The 17,158-nt window shown below is 42.9% G+C and overlaps 1 protein-coding gene across 5 annotated transcripts in view; it reads left to right on the top strand.

Annotated features, from left to right (window-relative positions):
• HDAC9 (histone deacetylase 9) overlaps nt 1–17,158 on the top strand; it is a 704,322-nt gene that overhangs the window by 136,489 nt on the left and 550,675 nt on the right. For 2 of the 5 annotated variants that reach the window (XM_075125815.1, XM_048838328.2), the window contains exon 3: nt 10,107–10,241. The exons of the other annotated variants lie outside the window; for them this stretch is intronic. In XM_075125815.1, the coding sequence (XP_074981916.1) occupies nt 10,107–10,241 (135 nt within the window). The remainder of the gene's footprint in view (nt 1–10,106; nt 10,242–17,158) is intronic. 5 annotated transcript variants of the gene reach the window in all.

Below are 17,158 nucleotides of genomic sequence, written 5' to 3'. Positions count from 1 at the left end.
CAGTTCTCCCACCCTGTCCAATATTAAAGTATACACTGACAGTGTTAAGGCTATCACTTCCCACTGCTCCCTTCTAAATCTCATATGGTACAGGGACATAGACACTAGAACTGTTCCTGTGCTTCATCTCGCCTACACTCTCAGTATGCTGCCTCCTTCTTTCCATCAAATTTCTCTGAAAATAAGTCTTGTCTCACCTAAGTAACTGACTGTTTTCAGAACTGATTTAGCTGTACCCACTGCTGACCCCTGTCTATGCTAGTGAAGTTTATAGTCATAATCCAGCACCGGTGGAGTCCTACCAATAGTAGCTGTAATAGATAGGACTCATGGGGGCAAGGCCGGAGGTTAACACTGCATCTTGTAAGGACTTAATTCTACTTTAATTGAAGTAAATGGCAAACTTTTCATTGACTTCTATGCTGCAGGATCAGAGCCTGAATGTATTGCACCAGTGGTGAATTATGGCTCTGAAATTGGTTAATGTAGACAGGCCATGTTGTGAGCAATGGGTAAATTGCCTGGTGTTGACCAGGCATTGGAATGATGGCCCTTACGCTGTTCTTACGAAGAGATTGGCATGCGTCTGGGTTTGCGCAGTACTCTGTGTGCAAGGAACCTGAAGCTAGAGCTGTGTTTTCTGGAGCGCTGGCAGTGCAGCTATTTCTGTCTCCGTTTTGTTACTAGTTTTACTGCTTTGTCCATCTTTGTTTAACAGGAACAATGTGCATGTGGTACATGAAAATAAGCAAGGCAGCAATATCTTGAATCTAAAGTACACTTATTACTTTCCCACCAAAAAACTAAACTAGCCCCAACGCCCAAACCCTTTGTGACTATTTGGGAAAGGGGGCAATTGGATGACAGAAAATATGCATGTCAGACATCAAATCAGTCTTTTGTGAAGTGCAAGAAATATAAATGAATAAAACAATGGAGTTAATTAAAACTCAGTTGGTTATTAAACACTAAATTAAAATGACAGTGAAAGAACAGCCTTAGGTGTGTGACTATGCATTTCAAAGCGTTACATTTAATGTTTATGCAAAAGTAAGTCTTTTTATATTTTAAAAAGTGATTAGCACCTTGGTAGTACAGCTCTCAAGATTTTTTTTTTCTTGGTAACACTGCATAAGATTTTAAGGTTTTGTTTTAAAAATTTGACCTACTTTAAAAAAAAAAGTTCTGCTTAACACCAGCATAATATATTCCCTCTGTTTTGCAAGTACCTTTGGGTAATGTAGAGAAAAGTAATCTCATCTAGGAGTGTAAATGGACCTTATCACATTTAAAGATTTAGTTTATTCACTACTTCTGCCTAATTTAGCCCTCGGATACAGACCTGTGTTTAATGATACTAAATTTTAATAATACTACATTCTATCAACTGGAGGTACCTTACCAGCAAACTTTGGCTGATTAAAAAAAAAGGCCTTCCCTTGAAGTCAGATGGCATGACTTAGTAAAGCTTAATCAGTCTCTTTTTGTTACAAAGACAAGTTTTCACTTACTTTTTTAGAAGGTCATAACACAGTGTAGTTAGCTGAGTATCGATGTTTAAGGCCTAGGGTTGCCAACTTTCTGATTACAGAAAACTGAACACCCATGCCCCATCCCTTGCCCCTTCCCTGAGGCCCCACCCCTGCCCCTTCTCCGAGGTCCCATCCCTGATCACTCCATCCCCCCTCCCTCCATTGCTCACTCTCCCCCACCCTTGCTCACTCACTCATTTTCACCGGACTGGGACAGGGGGTTGAGGGGCAGGAGGGAGTGAGGGCTCTGGCTGGGGGTGCGGGCTCTGGGGTGGGGCCAGGGATGAGGGGTTTGGAGTGCAGGAGGGGGCTACGGACTGGGGCTGAGGGGTTTGGAGTGCAGGAGGGGGCTCAGGGCTGGGGAAGAGGGTTGGGATATGGGAGGGAGTGTGGGTGCAGGCTCTGGGCAGTGCTTACCTTGGGCGGCTCCCTGGAAGTAGCCAGTACGTCTCTGCGGCTCCTAGGCAAAGGCATGGCCAGGCATCTCTGCACACTGCCCCTGCCTGCAGGTGCCGCCCCTGCAGCTCCCTTTGGCCATGATTCCTGGCCAATGGGAGCTGTGGAGCCAGCACTCAGGGCGGTGACAGCGCACAGGGCTCCCTGGCTTTCCCAGAGCCTAGGAGCCAGAGTGGGGACATGCCACCAGCTCTGCGAGCTGCGTAGAGCCAGGGAAGGCATGGAGCCTGCCTTAGGCCCACTGCGCAGCTGACTGGACTTTTAGCGGCCCAGTCACAGGTGCTGACTGGAGCCGCCAGGGTCCCTTTTCGATCGGGCGTTTCAGGTGAAAACCAGATGCCCAGCAACACTAGTAGGGCCCCAGAAGACCAAAATTAGTACCTCTGCCTCTGTGTGGGTTAACCTATCCATTTGCAAACTCTGCCTGCCACAAAAGGTAAAATCAACACCACACAGCTTCACATCAGTGGGCTGCAAAGGTGCTTGGAAAAGGAGATCTCATAAGCGAACACCATTGAGCATAAAAATCAATTTTTTAATTTAAATTGGATCTTTGAAATTTGTTTAATTTTTTTATTTAAATAAAATATAGGTTTATTTTTAATAATCTGTTTTAAATTACTTTTGACAACCCATTTTAAGGCCTAAATAATTTAAATTAAATACAAAAAGTAATATTAAGCAGTACATATTTTCTGCCAAGTTTTAAAGAAAGTCAGACCACTGAACTACTGGAAGTCACTGACTAAGAACCTGGAAACAGAGTTTGTTGAAGTGTTAAACCAACTTTTGACATCAGTACCCTCTCCTGCAGAGATCTTCTTCAGCTCTGGAAAACATTCTCTATGTGACTGCTGAATACAAGGTGGAGCAGATTGTTTAACAAACTCCCCCCAGCTGCCTCCCGCTCTCACTTTTATTCCCCCCCCCCTTTGACTGGAGGGGTGTTAATGGGCCACTTCACCTTGAATGGGCTCTTGAAATATGTGTTAAGTACTTAGGCTAAACAATCTGTTCCATCTTGTATTTAGCTGTGACACTATGAGCCCTGGTCAATGCTACAAGGTTAGGTCGAGGCAAGGCAGTTTACATCAACCTAATTGTAAGGTATGTCTACACTGCACACCTTACAATGGTGCAGTGTGCCACCACAGCTGCACCATTGTAAGATAGGCAATGTAGCCACTCTTTGTTGCCAGGAAAGAGCTCTCCTGATGACAAAATAAAATCACCCCAACAAGGGGCTGTCCACACCGGTGCTTTTTATTGTTAAAACTTTTGTCTTTCAGGGGGTGTTTTTTTCACGCCCGAGTGACAAGAGTTTTAACGACAAAAGTGCAGTGTAGACATAGCCTAAGTGTCTACATTAAAATTTCACTCCAGTACAATTCGCCCATGACACTGACTTAATAACTCCACCTCCATGAGAGGTGTAGAGTCATTGTCAATGTACTTAGGTCGACTCAGTGTCTATATAGACACTGTGTTGCTTACATTGACTATTGCTGGCTTTTAGAATCAATCCCATGATGTCTGACACTGACAATTCAATTGGTGCAAGCGCTCCTGGTAAGGATGTACATCACTGACAGAAGGAGGTAGTCCTGGGGGAATTCTGCACCAAAAACTTTAAAATTCTGTGCACAATATTTTAAAATTCTGCAAAATTCTGCATACTTTATTTGTCAAAATAACACAATATAATCACAGCAGTTTCAATTAATTTGGTAATTTATTTCAAATACCTATCAGCAAGTATGTCTGTAACAATACAGGTTTCAGAGGAACAGCCGTGTTAGTCTGTATTCGCAAAAAGAAAAGGAGTACTTGTGGCACCTTAGAGACTAACCAATTTATTTGAGCATGAGCTTTCGTGAGCTACAGCTCACTTCATCAGATACATACCGTGGAAACTGCAGCAGACTTTATATACACACAGAGAATATGAAACAATACCTCCTCCCACCCCACTGTCCTGCTGGTAATAGCTTATCTAAAGTGATCAACAGGTGGGCCATTTCCAGCACAAATCCAGGTTTTCTCACCCTCCACCCCCCCACACAAATTCACTCTCCTGCTGGTGCTAGCCCATCCAAAGTGACAACTCTTTACATAATCAAGTCGGGCTATTTCCTGCATAGATCCAGGTTTTCTCACATCCCCTCCACCCCCATACACACACAAACTCACTCTCCTGCTGGTAATAGCTCATCTAAACTGACCACTCTCCAAGTTTAAATGCAAGTTAAACCAGAACATCTGGGGGGGGGTAGGAAAAAACAAGAGGAAACAGGCTACCTTGCATAATGACTTAGCCACTCCCAGTCTCTATTTAAGCCTAAATTAATAGTATCCAATTTGCAAATGAATTCCAATTCAGCAGTTTCTCGCTGGAGTCTGGATTTGAAGTTTTTTTGTTTTAAGATAGCGACCTTCATGTCTGTGATTGCGTGACCAGAGAGATTGAAGTGTTCTCCGACTGGTTTATGAATGTTATAATTCTTGACATCTGATTTGTGTCCATTTATTCTTTTACGTAGAGACTGTCCAGTTTGACCAATGTACATGGCAGAGGGGCATTGCTGGCACATGATGGCATATATCACATTGGTGGATGTGCAGGTGAACGAGCCTCTGATAGTGTGGCTGATGTTATTAGGCCCTGTGATGGTGTCCCCTGAATAGATATGTGGGCACAATTGGCAACGGGCTTTGTTGCAAGGATAAGTTCCTGGGTTAGTGGTTCTGTTGTGTGGTATGTGGTTGTTGGTGAGTATTTGCTTCAGGTTGCGGGGCTGTCTGTAGGCAAGGACTGGCCTGTCTCCCAAGACTTGTGAGAGTGTTGGGTCATCCTTTAGGATAGGTTGTAGATCCTTAATAATGCGTTGGAGGGGTTTTAGTTGGGGGCTGAAGGTGACCGCTAGTGGCGTTCTGTTATTTTCTTTGTTAGGCCTGTCCTGTAGTAGGTAACTTCTGGGAACTCTTCTGGCTCTATCGATCTGTTTCTTTACTTCTGCAGGTGGGTATTGTAGTTGTAAGAAAGCTTGACAGAGATCTTGTAGGTGTTTGTCTCTGTCTGAGGGGTTGGAGCAAATGCGGTTGTATCGCAGAGCTTGGCTGTAGACGATGGATCGTGTGGTGTGGTCAGGGTGAAAGCTGGAGGCATGTAGGTAGGAATAGCGGTCAGTAGGTTTCCGGTATAGGGTGGTGTTTATGTGGCCATTGTTTATTAGCACTGTAGTGTCCAGGAAGTGGATCTCTTGTGTGGACTGGACCAGGCTGAGGTTGGTGGTGGGATGGAAATTGTTGAAATCATGGTGGAATTCCTCAAGGGCTTCTTTTCCATGGGTCCAGATGATGAAGATGTCATCAATATAGCGCAAGTAGAGTAGGGGCTTTAGGGGACGAGAGCTGAGGAAGCGTTGTTCTAAATCAGCCATAAAAATGTTGGCATACTGTGGGGCCATGCGGGTACCCATAGCAGTGCCGCTGATCTGAAGGTATACATTGTCCCCAAATGTGAAATAGTTATGGGTAAGGACAAAGTCACAAAGTTCAGCCACCAGGTTAGCCGTGACATTATCAGGGATAGTGTTCTTGACGGCTTGTAATCCATCTTTGTGTGGAATGTTGGTGTAGAGGGCTTCTACATCCATAGTAGCCAGGATGGTGTTATCAGGAAGATCATTGAGGATCCATCGGTGATCTTCCTGATAACACCATCCTGGCTACTATGGATGTAGAAGCCCTCTACACCAACATTCCACACAAAGATGGATTACAAGCCGTCAAGAACACTATCCCTGATAATGTCACGGCTAACCTGGTGGCTGAACTTTGTGACTTTGTCCTTACCCATAACTATTTCACATTTGGGGACAATGTATACCTTCAGATCAGCGGCACTGCTATGGGTACCCGCATGGCCCCACAGTATGCCAACATTTTTATGGCTGATTTAGAACAACGCTTCCTCAGCTCTCGTCCCCTAAAGCCCCTACTCTACTTGCGCTATATTGATGACATCTTCATCATCTGGACCCATGGAAAAGAAGCCCTTGAGGAATTCCACCATGATTTCAACAATTTCCATCCCACCACCAACCTCAGCCTGGTCCAGTCCACACAAGAGATCCACTTCCTGGACACTACAGTGCTAATAAACAATGGCCACATAAACACCACCCTATACCGGAAACCTACTGACCGCTATTCCTACCTACATGCCTCCAGCTTTCACCCTGACCACACCACACGATCCATCGTCTACAGCCAAGCTCTGCGATACAACCGCATTTGCTCCAACCCCTCAGACAGAGACAAACACCTACAAGATCTCTGTCAAGCTTTCTTACAACTACAATACCCACCTGCAGAAGTAAAGAAACAGATTGATAGAGCCAGAAGAGTTCCCAGAAGTTACCTACTACAGGACAGGCCTAACAAAGAAAATAACAGAACGCCACTAGCGGTCACCTTCAGCCCCCAACTAAAACCCCTCCAACGCATTATTAAGGATCTACAACCTATCCTAAAGGATGACCCAACACTCTCACAAGTCTTGGGAGACAGGCCAGTCCTTGCCTACAGACAGCCCCGCAACCTGAAGCAAATACTCACCAACAACCACATACCACACAACAGAACCACTAACCCAGGAACTTATCCTTGCAACAAAGCCCGTTGCCAATTGTGCCCACATATCTATTCAGGGGACACCATCACAGGGCCTAATAACATCAGCCACACTATCAGAGGCTCGTTCACCTGCACATCCACCAATGTGATATATGCCATCATGTGCCAGCAATGCCCCTCTGCCATGTACATTGGTCAAACTGGACAGTCTCTACGTAAAAGAATAAATGGACACAAATCAGATGTCAAGAATTATAACATTCATAAACCAGTCGGAGAACACTTCAATCTCTCTGGTCACGCAATCACAGACATGAAGGTCGCTATCTTAAAACAAAAAAACTTCAAATCCAGACTCCAGTGAGAAACTGCTGAATTGGAATTCATTTGCAAATTGGATACTATTAATTTAGGCTTAAATAGAGACTGGGAGTGGCTAAGTCATTATGCAAGGTAGCCTGTTTCCTCTTGTTTTTTCCTACCCCCCCCCCCCCAGATGTTCTGGTTTAACTTGGATTTAAACTTGGAGAGTGGTCAGTTTAGATGAGCTATTACCAGCAGGAGAGTGAGTTTGTGTGTGTATGGGGGTGGAGGGGATGTGAGAAAACCTGGATCTATGCAGGAAATAGCCCGACTTGATTATGTAAAGAGTTGTCACTTTGGATGGGCTAGCACCAGCAGGAGAGTGAATTTGTGTGGGGGGGTGGAGGGTGAGAAAACCTGGATTTGTGCTGGAAATGGTCCACCTGTTGATCACTTTAGATAAGCTATTACCAGCAGGACAGTGGGGTGGGAGGAGGTATTGTTTCATATTCTCTGTGTGTATATAAAGTCTGCTGCAGTTTCCACGGTATGTATCTGATGAAGTGAGCTGTAGCTCACGAAAGCTCATGCTCAAATAAATTGGTTAGTCTCTAAGGTGCCACAAGTACTCCTTTTCTTGTAACAATACAGACAACAAAAGATTCTCCCCGGGGTAGAGAGTTAAAGAAACCCCTATGACAATCCAGTTCCTGTTTCTCTGTTATGCTTTTGTTGGATGCCTCAGTCTGGTTGTGTCACATGTCAGCTGGGTATGTTTTGGAGAGAACTCTGCCCCTCTGCTATCAAACACCTGCACTCCATACTCCCCAGGGCCCAATTGTGCCCCTGCCCCCCGAGCCCAGACACTTACATCCACCCCCATTCCGGACACCGGCACATCCATCCCCCCAAAGAGCCCAGCTGCAGGGCACCCACTGCCCCAGCCCAGACACCCACATCTCCTGCCCCCCTCCATCCAGAACCTAGGGATCCAGAGAAAGAAACAGCCTGATGCTGGATCCAAGGCTTGTACTGCATTTCCTGCACATTGCCTCCTTCCTTCAGGATGTGCCTGGAACCACAGCTGCAGCTCCCCCTCCCCCTCTCCTGGACAGTGTCCTGGCTCTGCTGGGTCCAGCGGCCCCTAGTGGTGGCCAGCAGCTCTGCAGCACCAATTCTGTGGAGAAAAATGAAATTCTGCACACAGTACATTAATTCTGTGCAAATTCTGCATTGCGCAGTGGCATGCAATTCCCTCAGGCGTACAAAGTATAGACACACACAAATAATGTAACTACTGCTGTAGCTGTATGCTGATGTAAGTTATGTCGACTTAATTTTGTAGTGTAGATATGCCCTCAGTATGTTTTCCAGACCTAAAGAAGAGCTCCATATAAGCTCGAAAGCTTGTCTCTCTTACCAGCAGTAGCTGGTCTGATAAAAGAATTTGCCTCATCCACCTTGTCTCTCTAATTCTGTTTCTAAATTTTCAGCTGTGAAGAGCCTGAAGACCTTTTAAAATTTCTTCCATATCAAAGCAGCCAAGGAAGAATTGTATTAGTTATTACATTGTGGTAGACCTACCAATCACCAATATAATTCAAATAAATCTGTATTAGCCTAGGTAGATTCTAGGCTATACAGTACAGTTAAAATACTACAGTGGCACAGCTGCAGCTGTGTTGAGGTAGTGTTGTAAGCGTAGAGACTTACTACAGTGATGGGAGGGGTTCTCCTGTTGCTGTATGTAATTCACCTCCTCAAGAGGTGGTAGCGAGGCTGAAGGAAAAATTATTCTGTCAACCTACTGCTGCCAACACCGGGGGTTAGGTTAGTTTAACTATGTCCCTCAGGGGTGTGGATATTTCAGACCCCTGAGAGACGTAGCTATGCAGATGTCACTGTTCGTTGTAAACCAGCTCTGTGACTCCACTCCTGGGTTGAAAGGTGTAAGGAAGTACTTGGTCTGGCTTTGCATATTTGCTGCCAAGAGAGATACCGCTTGGAACCAAAAGCAACCTCCCGGGGTTCTTGACCTTAGATGCTTATGAAGCAGCAAAAGGCAAACTATAATTTCCATTAAGAGGCACATAAACCTTGTAGTTTAGTTTAGCTTTTTTGACTGTATAAATAAAAATATCAGTCTTGCTTATAGTGGCAGCCTTTTTTATAGTGAATGGTTATCATACTTGACATCAAGTCTAAAGTTTTAATGCCTGATTGAATAAAACAAGAAGGCAAAATTAATGAAGAAAAGGCCAATACTTCCCTCTTAGGACAGTCAAGTAAATTTAATAATTAGGTCCAATTAAAGTAATATGCCTATTGTTTTCAACATCCGTTTAAATACTGGTATTTCCTCGCTACAGTTAGAAAAGACAAAAAAGATGTCAACACTACAGCTTATGTCAGCATAATTTATGTTGCACAGGTTGTGAATAAACCACCCCCAAGCGATATAAATTACACCGAGATTAGCACCGGTGTGGACAGCACTGTGTTCGCAGGAGAGCTTCTCCCACCGACATACCTACTGCCTCTTGCAGAGGTGGTTTTATTATGTCGACGGGAGAGCTCTCTCCCATTGGTGTAGAGTGCCTTCACCTGCATCAGTGCAGCTGCTCGCGTTGCCAATCCTCCAGGATTAGAGATTAATCGTGAATTAAAAATTATGTCATGTGATTAAATCTCCAGGAATACGTCCAACCAAAACTGGGAACCTTAGCAGCTGCACCACTGCAGCGTTCTATGTGTAGACAAGCCCTACTTTTCCTCGTAGGTGTTTTCTGAAATGATTTTTATGACAAGAAATACTATTTTGACAAGGATATCACTTCTAATTTGTAGTAAGTAATTAAAATAAACGCTAAGATCTATCACAGTATTATTTTCCATTGTGGAATATGTTTAAAATGATCATTTTCTCTCTTGAGCTGAAAGTCACAAGATTGAATTTTGTGGTTTTATTTTGTATAGCCATTGTTAGCATATCCACTATTTTGCATAATAGCTCTTGTTTCTTATGGATTTATGTGTGAGGCTGCTACATTTAAAATGCTTTTGGGGGGAACATAATGTCAACTGTTCATTCAGGTAGAGAAAGTTGACTATAATCAAAATTGTGTTTCATGTTCCTGTACTTAATGTTTTTCTTACTTTGCGCTAAAATGGATTTAGATGGAAAATGTTTGGGATGCATTACAGAAGCCTCTTATGAGAAGCATCTTAACTACCCAGAACGATTTGGACGCCTGCAGAGGGGTCATTCTACGGTATCCCCCACCATGTATTGGAATAGACTTTGGGGCTATGGTAAGTAATGTAAATACATTTTAACACAGGGCACAAGTGTTTGACAAATATATTTTTTCTCTTTGCATTGGATTTTCTCCTCTGAGACCAAGATATGGTATTCTAAGATCATTCATCCATACTATAAAGCAATTTCATGCTCGGTAATGAGAATGAATGAAGCAAGTTTAAAAAAATTAGTCCAGTGTTGATGGTTTTTAATTTTCTGTTGCTTGTTTTTACGATATTTTAAAATAGTAATATAGCTGTCACTACTAACATTTTATTTTCGCAAGCTTATTGCTTAGAATGAGACGGCAATCTTATAAATTAATGTTTTTTGCTCACAAATACCACAGAGAGTAAAAAAGAGGGCTTCTAGATTAGGCAGAAGTAAATGTTCAGTTATGAGTGAGTTTTCCAAATGTGACCAGCTAATTTTAGATATGTAGGAAAACTTATTCTGGACAACAGATTTGTTGTGTTTCACTTGAGGGAATAAGTTGTCATTACATAAGGATGCTGAGGCTATATCAAAGTTGGCAGCTACACAATTCTCCGGCAACAACTGCAAAGTGTGAGATTGCTGTTCTGGAGTATACCTGCAGTATTATCAAATTATACCTTCACTCTTGTCAAGACAAACTCGTACGAAATGCAGTAAGTTCAGGGGAAATACTTGACACGTTATTAAATGTTTGGCTTAATTTTTGATAGGACTTTCCCATTCTTATTGTGGGAAATTATTCAGGAGTGCAACTGAAAATGAGATTTTTTTTTTTTGGGCTGACCAGTAGCACAGTCCAGTTAAATTAGGGCCCTATTCTGCAAGGTGCTAAGCACCATCACCCTATCATTCTGCTCAGTGGGAGTTTTGGCAGAGCCAGAAATGTAGGATCAGGCCTACGATGGATATGTCTGAGAGGGTTTGTATTTATATGGCACATTTTCATAGTTACTTGGACTGCAAGATAATATATCAAATTTCAGACTGTCTGAGAACAACAGACATGAGTAAAATTTTTGTATGATTGTGCACACTAGGATGATATATGTTGGGAATAATTTACTGTTTCTGCGTTGTTGTAATGTTTTAATTTTGATTACTTATTCTTAGGTATTTTTGTGATTTTTTTTTTGTATTTTGTGATTGACTTCTGAATTTTTAACAAATGTGTTGTATTATAAATTACCTGAGAATATTTTCTCAGTCCATTCACAAGCAAATATATTGCTCAGTAACTTGATTTGTATTGCTTGGAGTACACCTCAGTAATTCCTAATTCCTTACCAATAAAATTCACTTATGCTCTTCAATAGCTGGAAACACTCAAGGGCCACCCATTTATAGATATTTCTTTCATTTAGCCGTGCAGTTGTTTTTATGTTATTAAGCATTATTAAGCAGCTTTTCTGAGAGCTTAAAAAATTTAACCCGTTGGCATAAAATGCTGTTATAATCCAGTTATAAAAGCACATACAAATTTGGCTATCTGAAAATAGCTCGAGAGAGAAGTCTAGAAGAAAAACAGCATTTGTCTAACACTCTATATACCTAAGCAAGGAAGTAGTAAAAATTTAGCTCTATTCAGAAGGTCATGCAACTGTAGTCATTGTTATAGACCAGGGATATTTTACTAGTACTGAAAATGTCACCTAGTGGAACGATCTATTAAAATGATACATGGCGATAGTACTAGCTAAAATGTAGCTTCCATGGATTATGGGCCTAATCCTGTTCTTAGTGAAGTCTCTGGCAAATCCCCACTGACGATGCCCTGTACAGGCTACAGGAGCTCTCTCTGTGCACACTTGATTGCTATAATACTGCTGTGCACTTACATAGTGCTTTCACTCCAATGATCTCAAAGTACTTTATCAACATGAATGAGTTAAGCCTTCCACACCTTTGTTAAACAGTTGAGGAAAATGAGGCACAAAGAGATTAAGGGCTAGAGTTTACCTTTAGGTACTGTCCTGAACAAGGGATAGTGTGTAAACCCCAAGAGTAGCACTGGTAGTCACTGGGCCTCAGAGATGTAACTGAATCACATTTGCTCCCAGGGAATATTAATTTTCTGCTGAACTGTACCAGTAATTAATGACCGTGCTCTCTGTGTTGGCTCAACTACAATGGCCAGCAGATTAGAGGCATTGAACCAAAACTGTACTTCATCCCCCCCCATTCCTTGTCCCTTCCCGACCACTTTCTACTCTGGGAAAGGAGTAAGCAGACAGACAGCTCCACCTACACCTGTGCACCTGGACCTAATGAGTGGGATCCTCCCTCCTATTCTAGCCACTTTTTGCCACGTAAAAGGGCCTAAAAAGCCCTGGTCCAATGTGGGGAGGAGTCCTGTGGTGAAGATACTGCAGTAGTGAGCCATAAATCTGCCTTCCAAGGACTCCTTTGGAAGTTCCAGTTTAGAGGCTGTCCCAGGAGTGGGGCTGGGAAATGGGGGAGGGGGGGTGTCGGGGCTGGACTGCAGCATGTATGGTGTGTAGATTCTGGGCAGTACTGATGCTCATCAGACAGCCTGAGAAGACTGCTGGAACTCAGACAGCCCTGGGAGGCCTGTCTGAATTATGCAAGGGGCTTCTCCATCCCCCAGAGCAGGAGGGTGCAAAGGTGGATTAAACCACATTAGCCTCTCCTGCCTCAGGGCTGCAAGTTCCAGACTGCGCCTCTTAGAGGCACAGCTCAGAATTTTGCCTGAGGTCTGGATAGCATCAGTAGGGGCCTATGGGAGGTTGTTATCCTTCTTGCTTCTTTTGTGCAGTTACATATACTTTGAATCATAGTTTAGTTCTAAGTTACTTGGCCAAAGACACACAAAGTTTGCCGTGTGGCCTTGACTCCTGACTCCCAATCTTTTGTCTTAACCATAGGGCAGTCTTGCATCTCTCAGGAAGGCCTTTCATTTGAACTGAAATTTTGAAGTCTGACACACTCCAGCACCACAATCCTTTCCAAATGTTTGTTTGCAGACAATATTCTCCCTAGTAATTACTAGCCCATCTGTAGATCTGCTGAAGCAACTGAAGTGGCCCTGTTCCTTTGGAAAGGGTTTGGAGGAGTGAAAGCTAGCCTGGGTAAAGGGGATGATGTGCTAGCCATTATTCACTCCAGAAGAATGGAACATGAAGGTGTAATTTTACTAGATTTGCTGGTACATCAAGTCACGTTGGAGTTGGATCAGTCCCATCGAAGTCAATGATCATCCTTCTATTGTCTTTAAAGGGCGTTGCATTAGGATTATGGAGAGAGCGACTGTTACAGTGCGGTGTGTAACAATGTGTGCGTGAAAAATGGTGTGATCCTGCAGGATTACAAAGGAATTCATTTCTTTCTCAATGTATATAACACAAGTGTTAATGAGAGTTGGACATGTAAATCTGCCCCTTGTTTAAGGAAAAAAAAGAAGAAGAAGAAGAAGAAAGCATGGATTTCCTATCTATTCTTACTAGAATATTGTCTAGGAGGAAAAAGTAGACAGTGGTTTCATGACTGGAAGGTAAGGAACAATCTGATAGTAATGTTTTTGTTGTTACTATTATTTTTTATTGCGCACCATCTATGTGATTACACTGTGGAAATATAGAGGAAGGCACTGTCCCCTTCCCACAAGGGTCTTACAGTTGAATGACACAGACAATGTATTCAGACAGGTTACATATAAACTCTCTCTTTCGCATGTGCAAGGCAGGGCTGGTAGCACAGTCTATTATTAAAGTTGCCCAACACTTCCCATGTTTTCAGTTGCTTGTAACTTTGACAAACTTGTAATCATTGGGCTGAAATTGTCCGTGCTAGTTTAATGCCTCAGGCTGGATATTGTGGGGAGTGGGAGAATAATTACCAAAATATAGTTCAGCTGTTTCAGAGAACAAGGATAAGGAAAAATACTTCATTTTGCCCAGGTAAAAAATTCTGGCAACCATTTCTTTGAAAAACTCAAACACCTCCATGCTTTGCAGCAGGGATTTTAAATTTGGCAGGGGTGGCCTTTGTGTCAGTATTGTGTCTCTTGTTGTCCCCATGAAAAATCTACTAAAATTTGGCCAAGTGATAAGCCTTTGAAACAAGTCCTTAACAGCTAAATTCCCTGAAGGCTCCATCTGCACTGGGCATGCTCTAGTGTGAGGCTGAGAAGGGTTTTTCCTGCAATTGAAGCTCTGGACTGCTGTGTGCGCTACGTCAGGTCTCGGCACCTGAGCTGAGAGCAGAGTGCCTCTTTCTCCTGCACTCTTAATGGACCAGGTAGTATGGAGGAGGAAACTGCCAGATTAGATTGCAGAGGGGATAAGAGTCGGAGGCTAACAGAGGGGAGGGAGACTTGGACTGGCTGGGCCAGGAGACTGGGACAGAGAGTTGGGGGAGACTGATAATGGCTAGACAAGCAGATTGGAACTGATAACCACGAGGGTTGGGGGAGAGAGGGAAGACAGACCTAATGGTGGGGGCTGGGATGTTGGGGGAGAAGTAGAACTGGCTGGGCAAAGAGACTGGGACAAGTTAGCTGGGAAGGGGCACACTGAGATAGGACAAGGAGATTGGGACTGGGGGAAAGACTGGTTAGATGAGGATTCCAGAGGGGTGAGAGTAGGACTTGCTGGCCAAGAACACTGGGACTGGAATCAGAAGCCTGAGGAGTGGAGACTGGGACTGGGAGTTAGTGGCAAGAGAAAGGAGAGACAGATGGGAGGGGGAGAAATTGGACTGGCTGGGTAAAGAGGTCAGAACTGAATGTGGGGAGTAGGTGAGGCTGGGAGTGAGAAAAGGGATTGGGACCATAGAAAGCCCAGAGGGGGAGACCAAGACTGCGATGAGAAGCCTGAGTACTAAAGAATGTGCGTGGGAACAAGGAATGGGGAAGAGACAGATTTGGGACAGCAGCACGTCAGAGTTCCTGTGTAGTGCTGGGCAAGTTACTTAAACCAAACTTTTCAGAGGTGGTCACTAATTGCATGTTCATAATTTTTTGAGTACCTGAATTAGTACCCTGTGGCACGCACTACAGTAGTTCTGCGTGATCACAGCTGGGACTAAAGTCAGTGGGAGTTGTTCTTTGAACATATAAAGTGCTACAGAATGCTAAGTACTCTGAAAAAACAAGTCCTAGATATGCCAAAATGAGTGGAAACTTTTGTCCTTAATCTGTCTGTGCCTCAACTTTTTTACAGTGGGAATAATACCTTACTCCTTAACCTCACGGGGCTTCTGGAGACAAGAACTGTTTGCAAAGCAGTCATACTATATTGATGAGCACCACAGAGAAGCCCATGAGGAAATTAATAATTCTGTCATCCAAGCAGTGTTTTGAATAGTGTACAATAAATAAGATATGGAGCCACACACTGAAAAATGAGGAGAAACAAAATATTGAGTAACTGATAGGGCTGTCAATTAATCTTAGTTACCTCATGCAATTAATGCAAAAAAAATTTGCAATTAAAAAATTAATCACGATTAATCACACTTATAACAGTAGAATACCAATTGAAATTTATTAAATATTTTTGGATGTTTTTCTACATTTTCAATATTGATTTCAGTTACAACACAGAATACAAAGTGCACAGTGCTCACTTTATATTATTTTTTATTACAAATATATGCAGTGTAAAAATGATAAGCAAAAGAAATAGTATTTTTCAATTCACCTCATACAAGTCCTGAAGAGCAATCTCTTTATCTTGAAAGTGTAATTTACAAAGGCAAATTCTGTTTGATTACATAACTGCACTCAAAAACAAAACAGTGTAAAACTTTAGCCCATACAAGTCCACTCAGTCCTACTTCTTAATTCTGCTAATCACTAAGACAAACATGTTTGTTTACATTGACGGGAGATACTGCTGCCTGCTTCTTATTTACAATGTCATCTGAAAGTGAGAACACGAGTTTGCATGGCACTTTTGTAGCCAGCATTGTAAGGTATTTACATGCCAGATATTCTAAACATTTGTATGCCCCTTCATGTTTCAGCCACCATTCCAGAGGACATGCTTCCATGCTGATGATGCTTATTTAAAAAAAAAAGTTTCAATTAAATTTGTGACTATACTCCTTGGGGGAAGAATTGTATGTCTCCTGCTCTGTTTTACCCACATTCTGCATATATTTCATGTTATAGCAGTCTTGGATGATGACCCAGCACATGTTCATTTGAAGAACACTTTCACAGCAGATTTGACAAAACACAAAGAAGGTACCTATGTGAGATTTTTAAAAATAGCGACAGCACTCAACCCAAGGTTTAATAATCTGAAGTGCCGTCCAAAATCTGAGAGAGACAAGGTATGGAGCATGCTTTCAGAAGTCTTAAAAGAGTAACCAGAGCTGATCCAAAGAATAGAAGGGTGTGCTGTCTTCCAGGTGCTAAGATGTAGACCTGAGGTTGTAAAGGGAGCAGGAAAGAATCTCCTAATTATCCTTCATGTGGGAACAAATGATAAGGCTAGATTCTCGCTGGAAAGTATTAAGGGAGATTATGCTAGGCTGGGGAAGACGCTTAAGGAAATCGAGGCTCAGGTGATCTTTAGTGGGATTCTGCCTGTTCCTAGAGAAGGGCAACAAAGGTGTGACAAGATTATGACTATCAACAGATGGCTTAGGCAGTGGTGCTATAAGGAGGGCTTTGGAATGTACGGCCACTGGGAGGCATTCATGGACAGAGGACAGTTCTCTCGGGATGGACTTCATCTGAGTAGGGAAGGAAATAGACTTCTAGGATGGAGGCTGGCACAACTGATTAAGAGAGCTTTAAACTAGCAATTTGGGGGAGATGGTTGGGAGATGTCCAGGTAATCTCCACGCCAGATTTTAGCATTGTGAGGGAAGAAAACGAAGTAAGAAAGGATACAGCTGTGGATAGGAGAATGTATATAAGGAGGAAGGGCAGTGGATTCCAGTCTAATAGGTTATACTGGCTGTA

The sequence above is a fragment of the Caretta caretta genome, chromosome 2 (assembly GCF_965140235.1).
Source record: "Caretta caretta isolate rCarCar2 chromosome 2, rCarCar1.hap1, whole genome shotgun sequence".
NCBI lineage: Eukaryota > Metazoa > Chordata > Testudines > Cheloniidae > Caretta > Caretta caretta.
The sequence above is the reverse complement of the archived record's forward strand: the minus strand, read 5'-3'. Positions and strand labels throughout refer to the sequence as shown.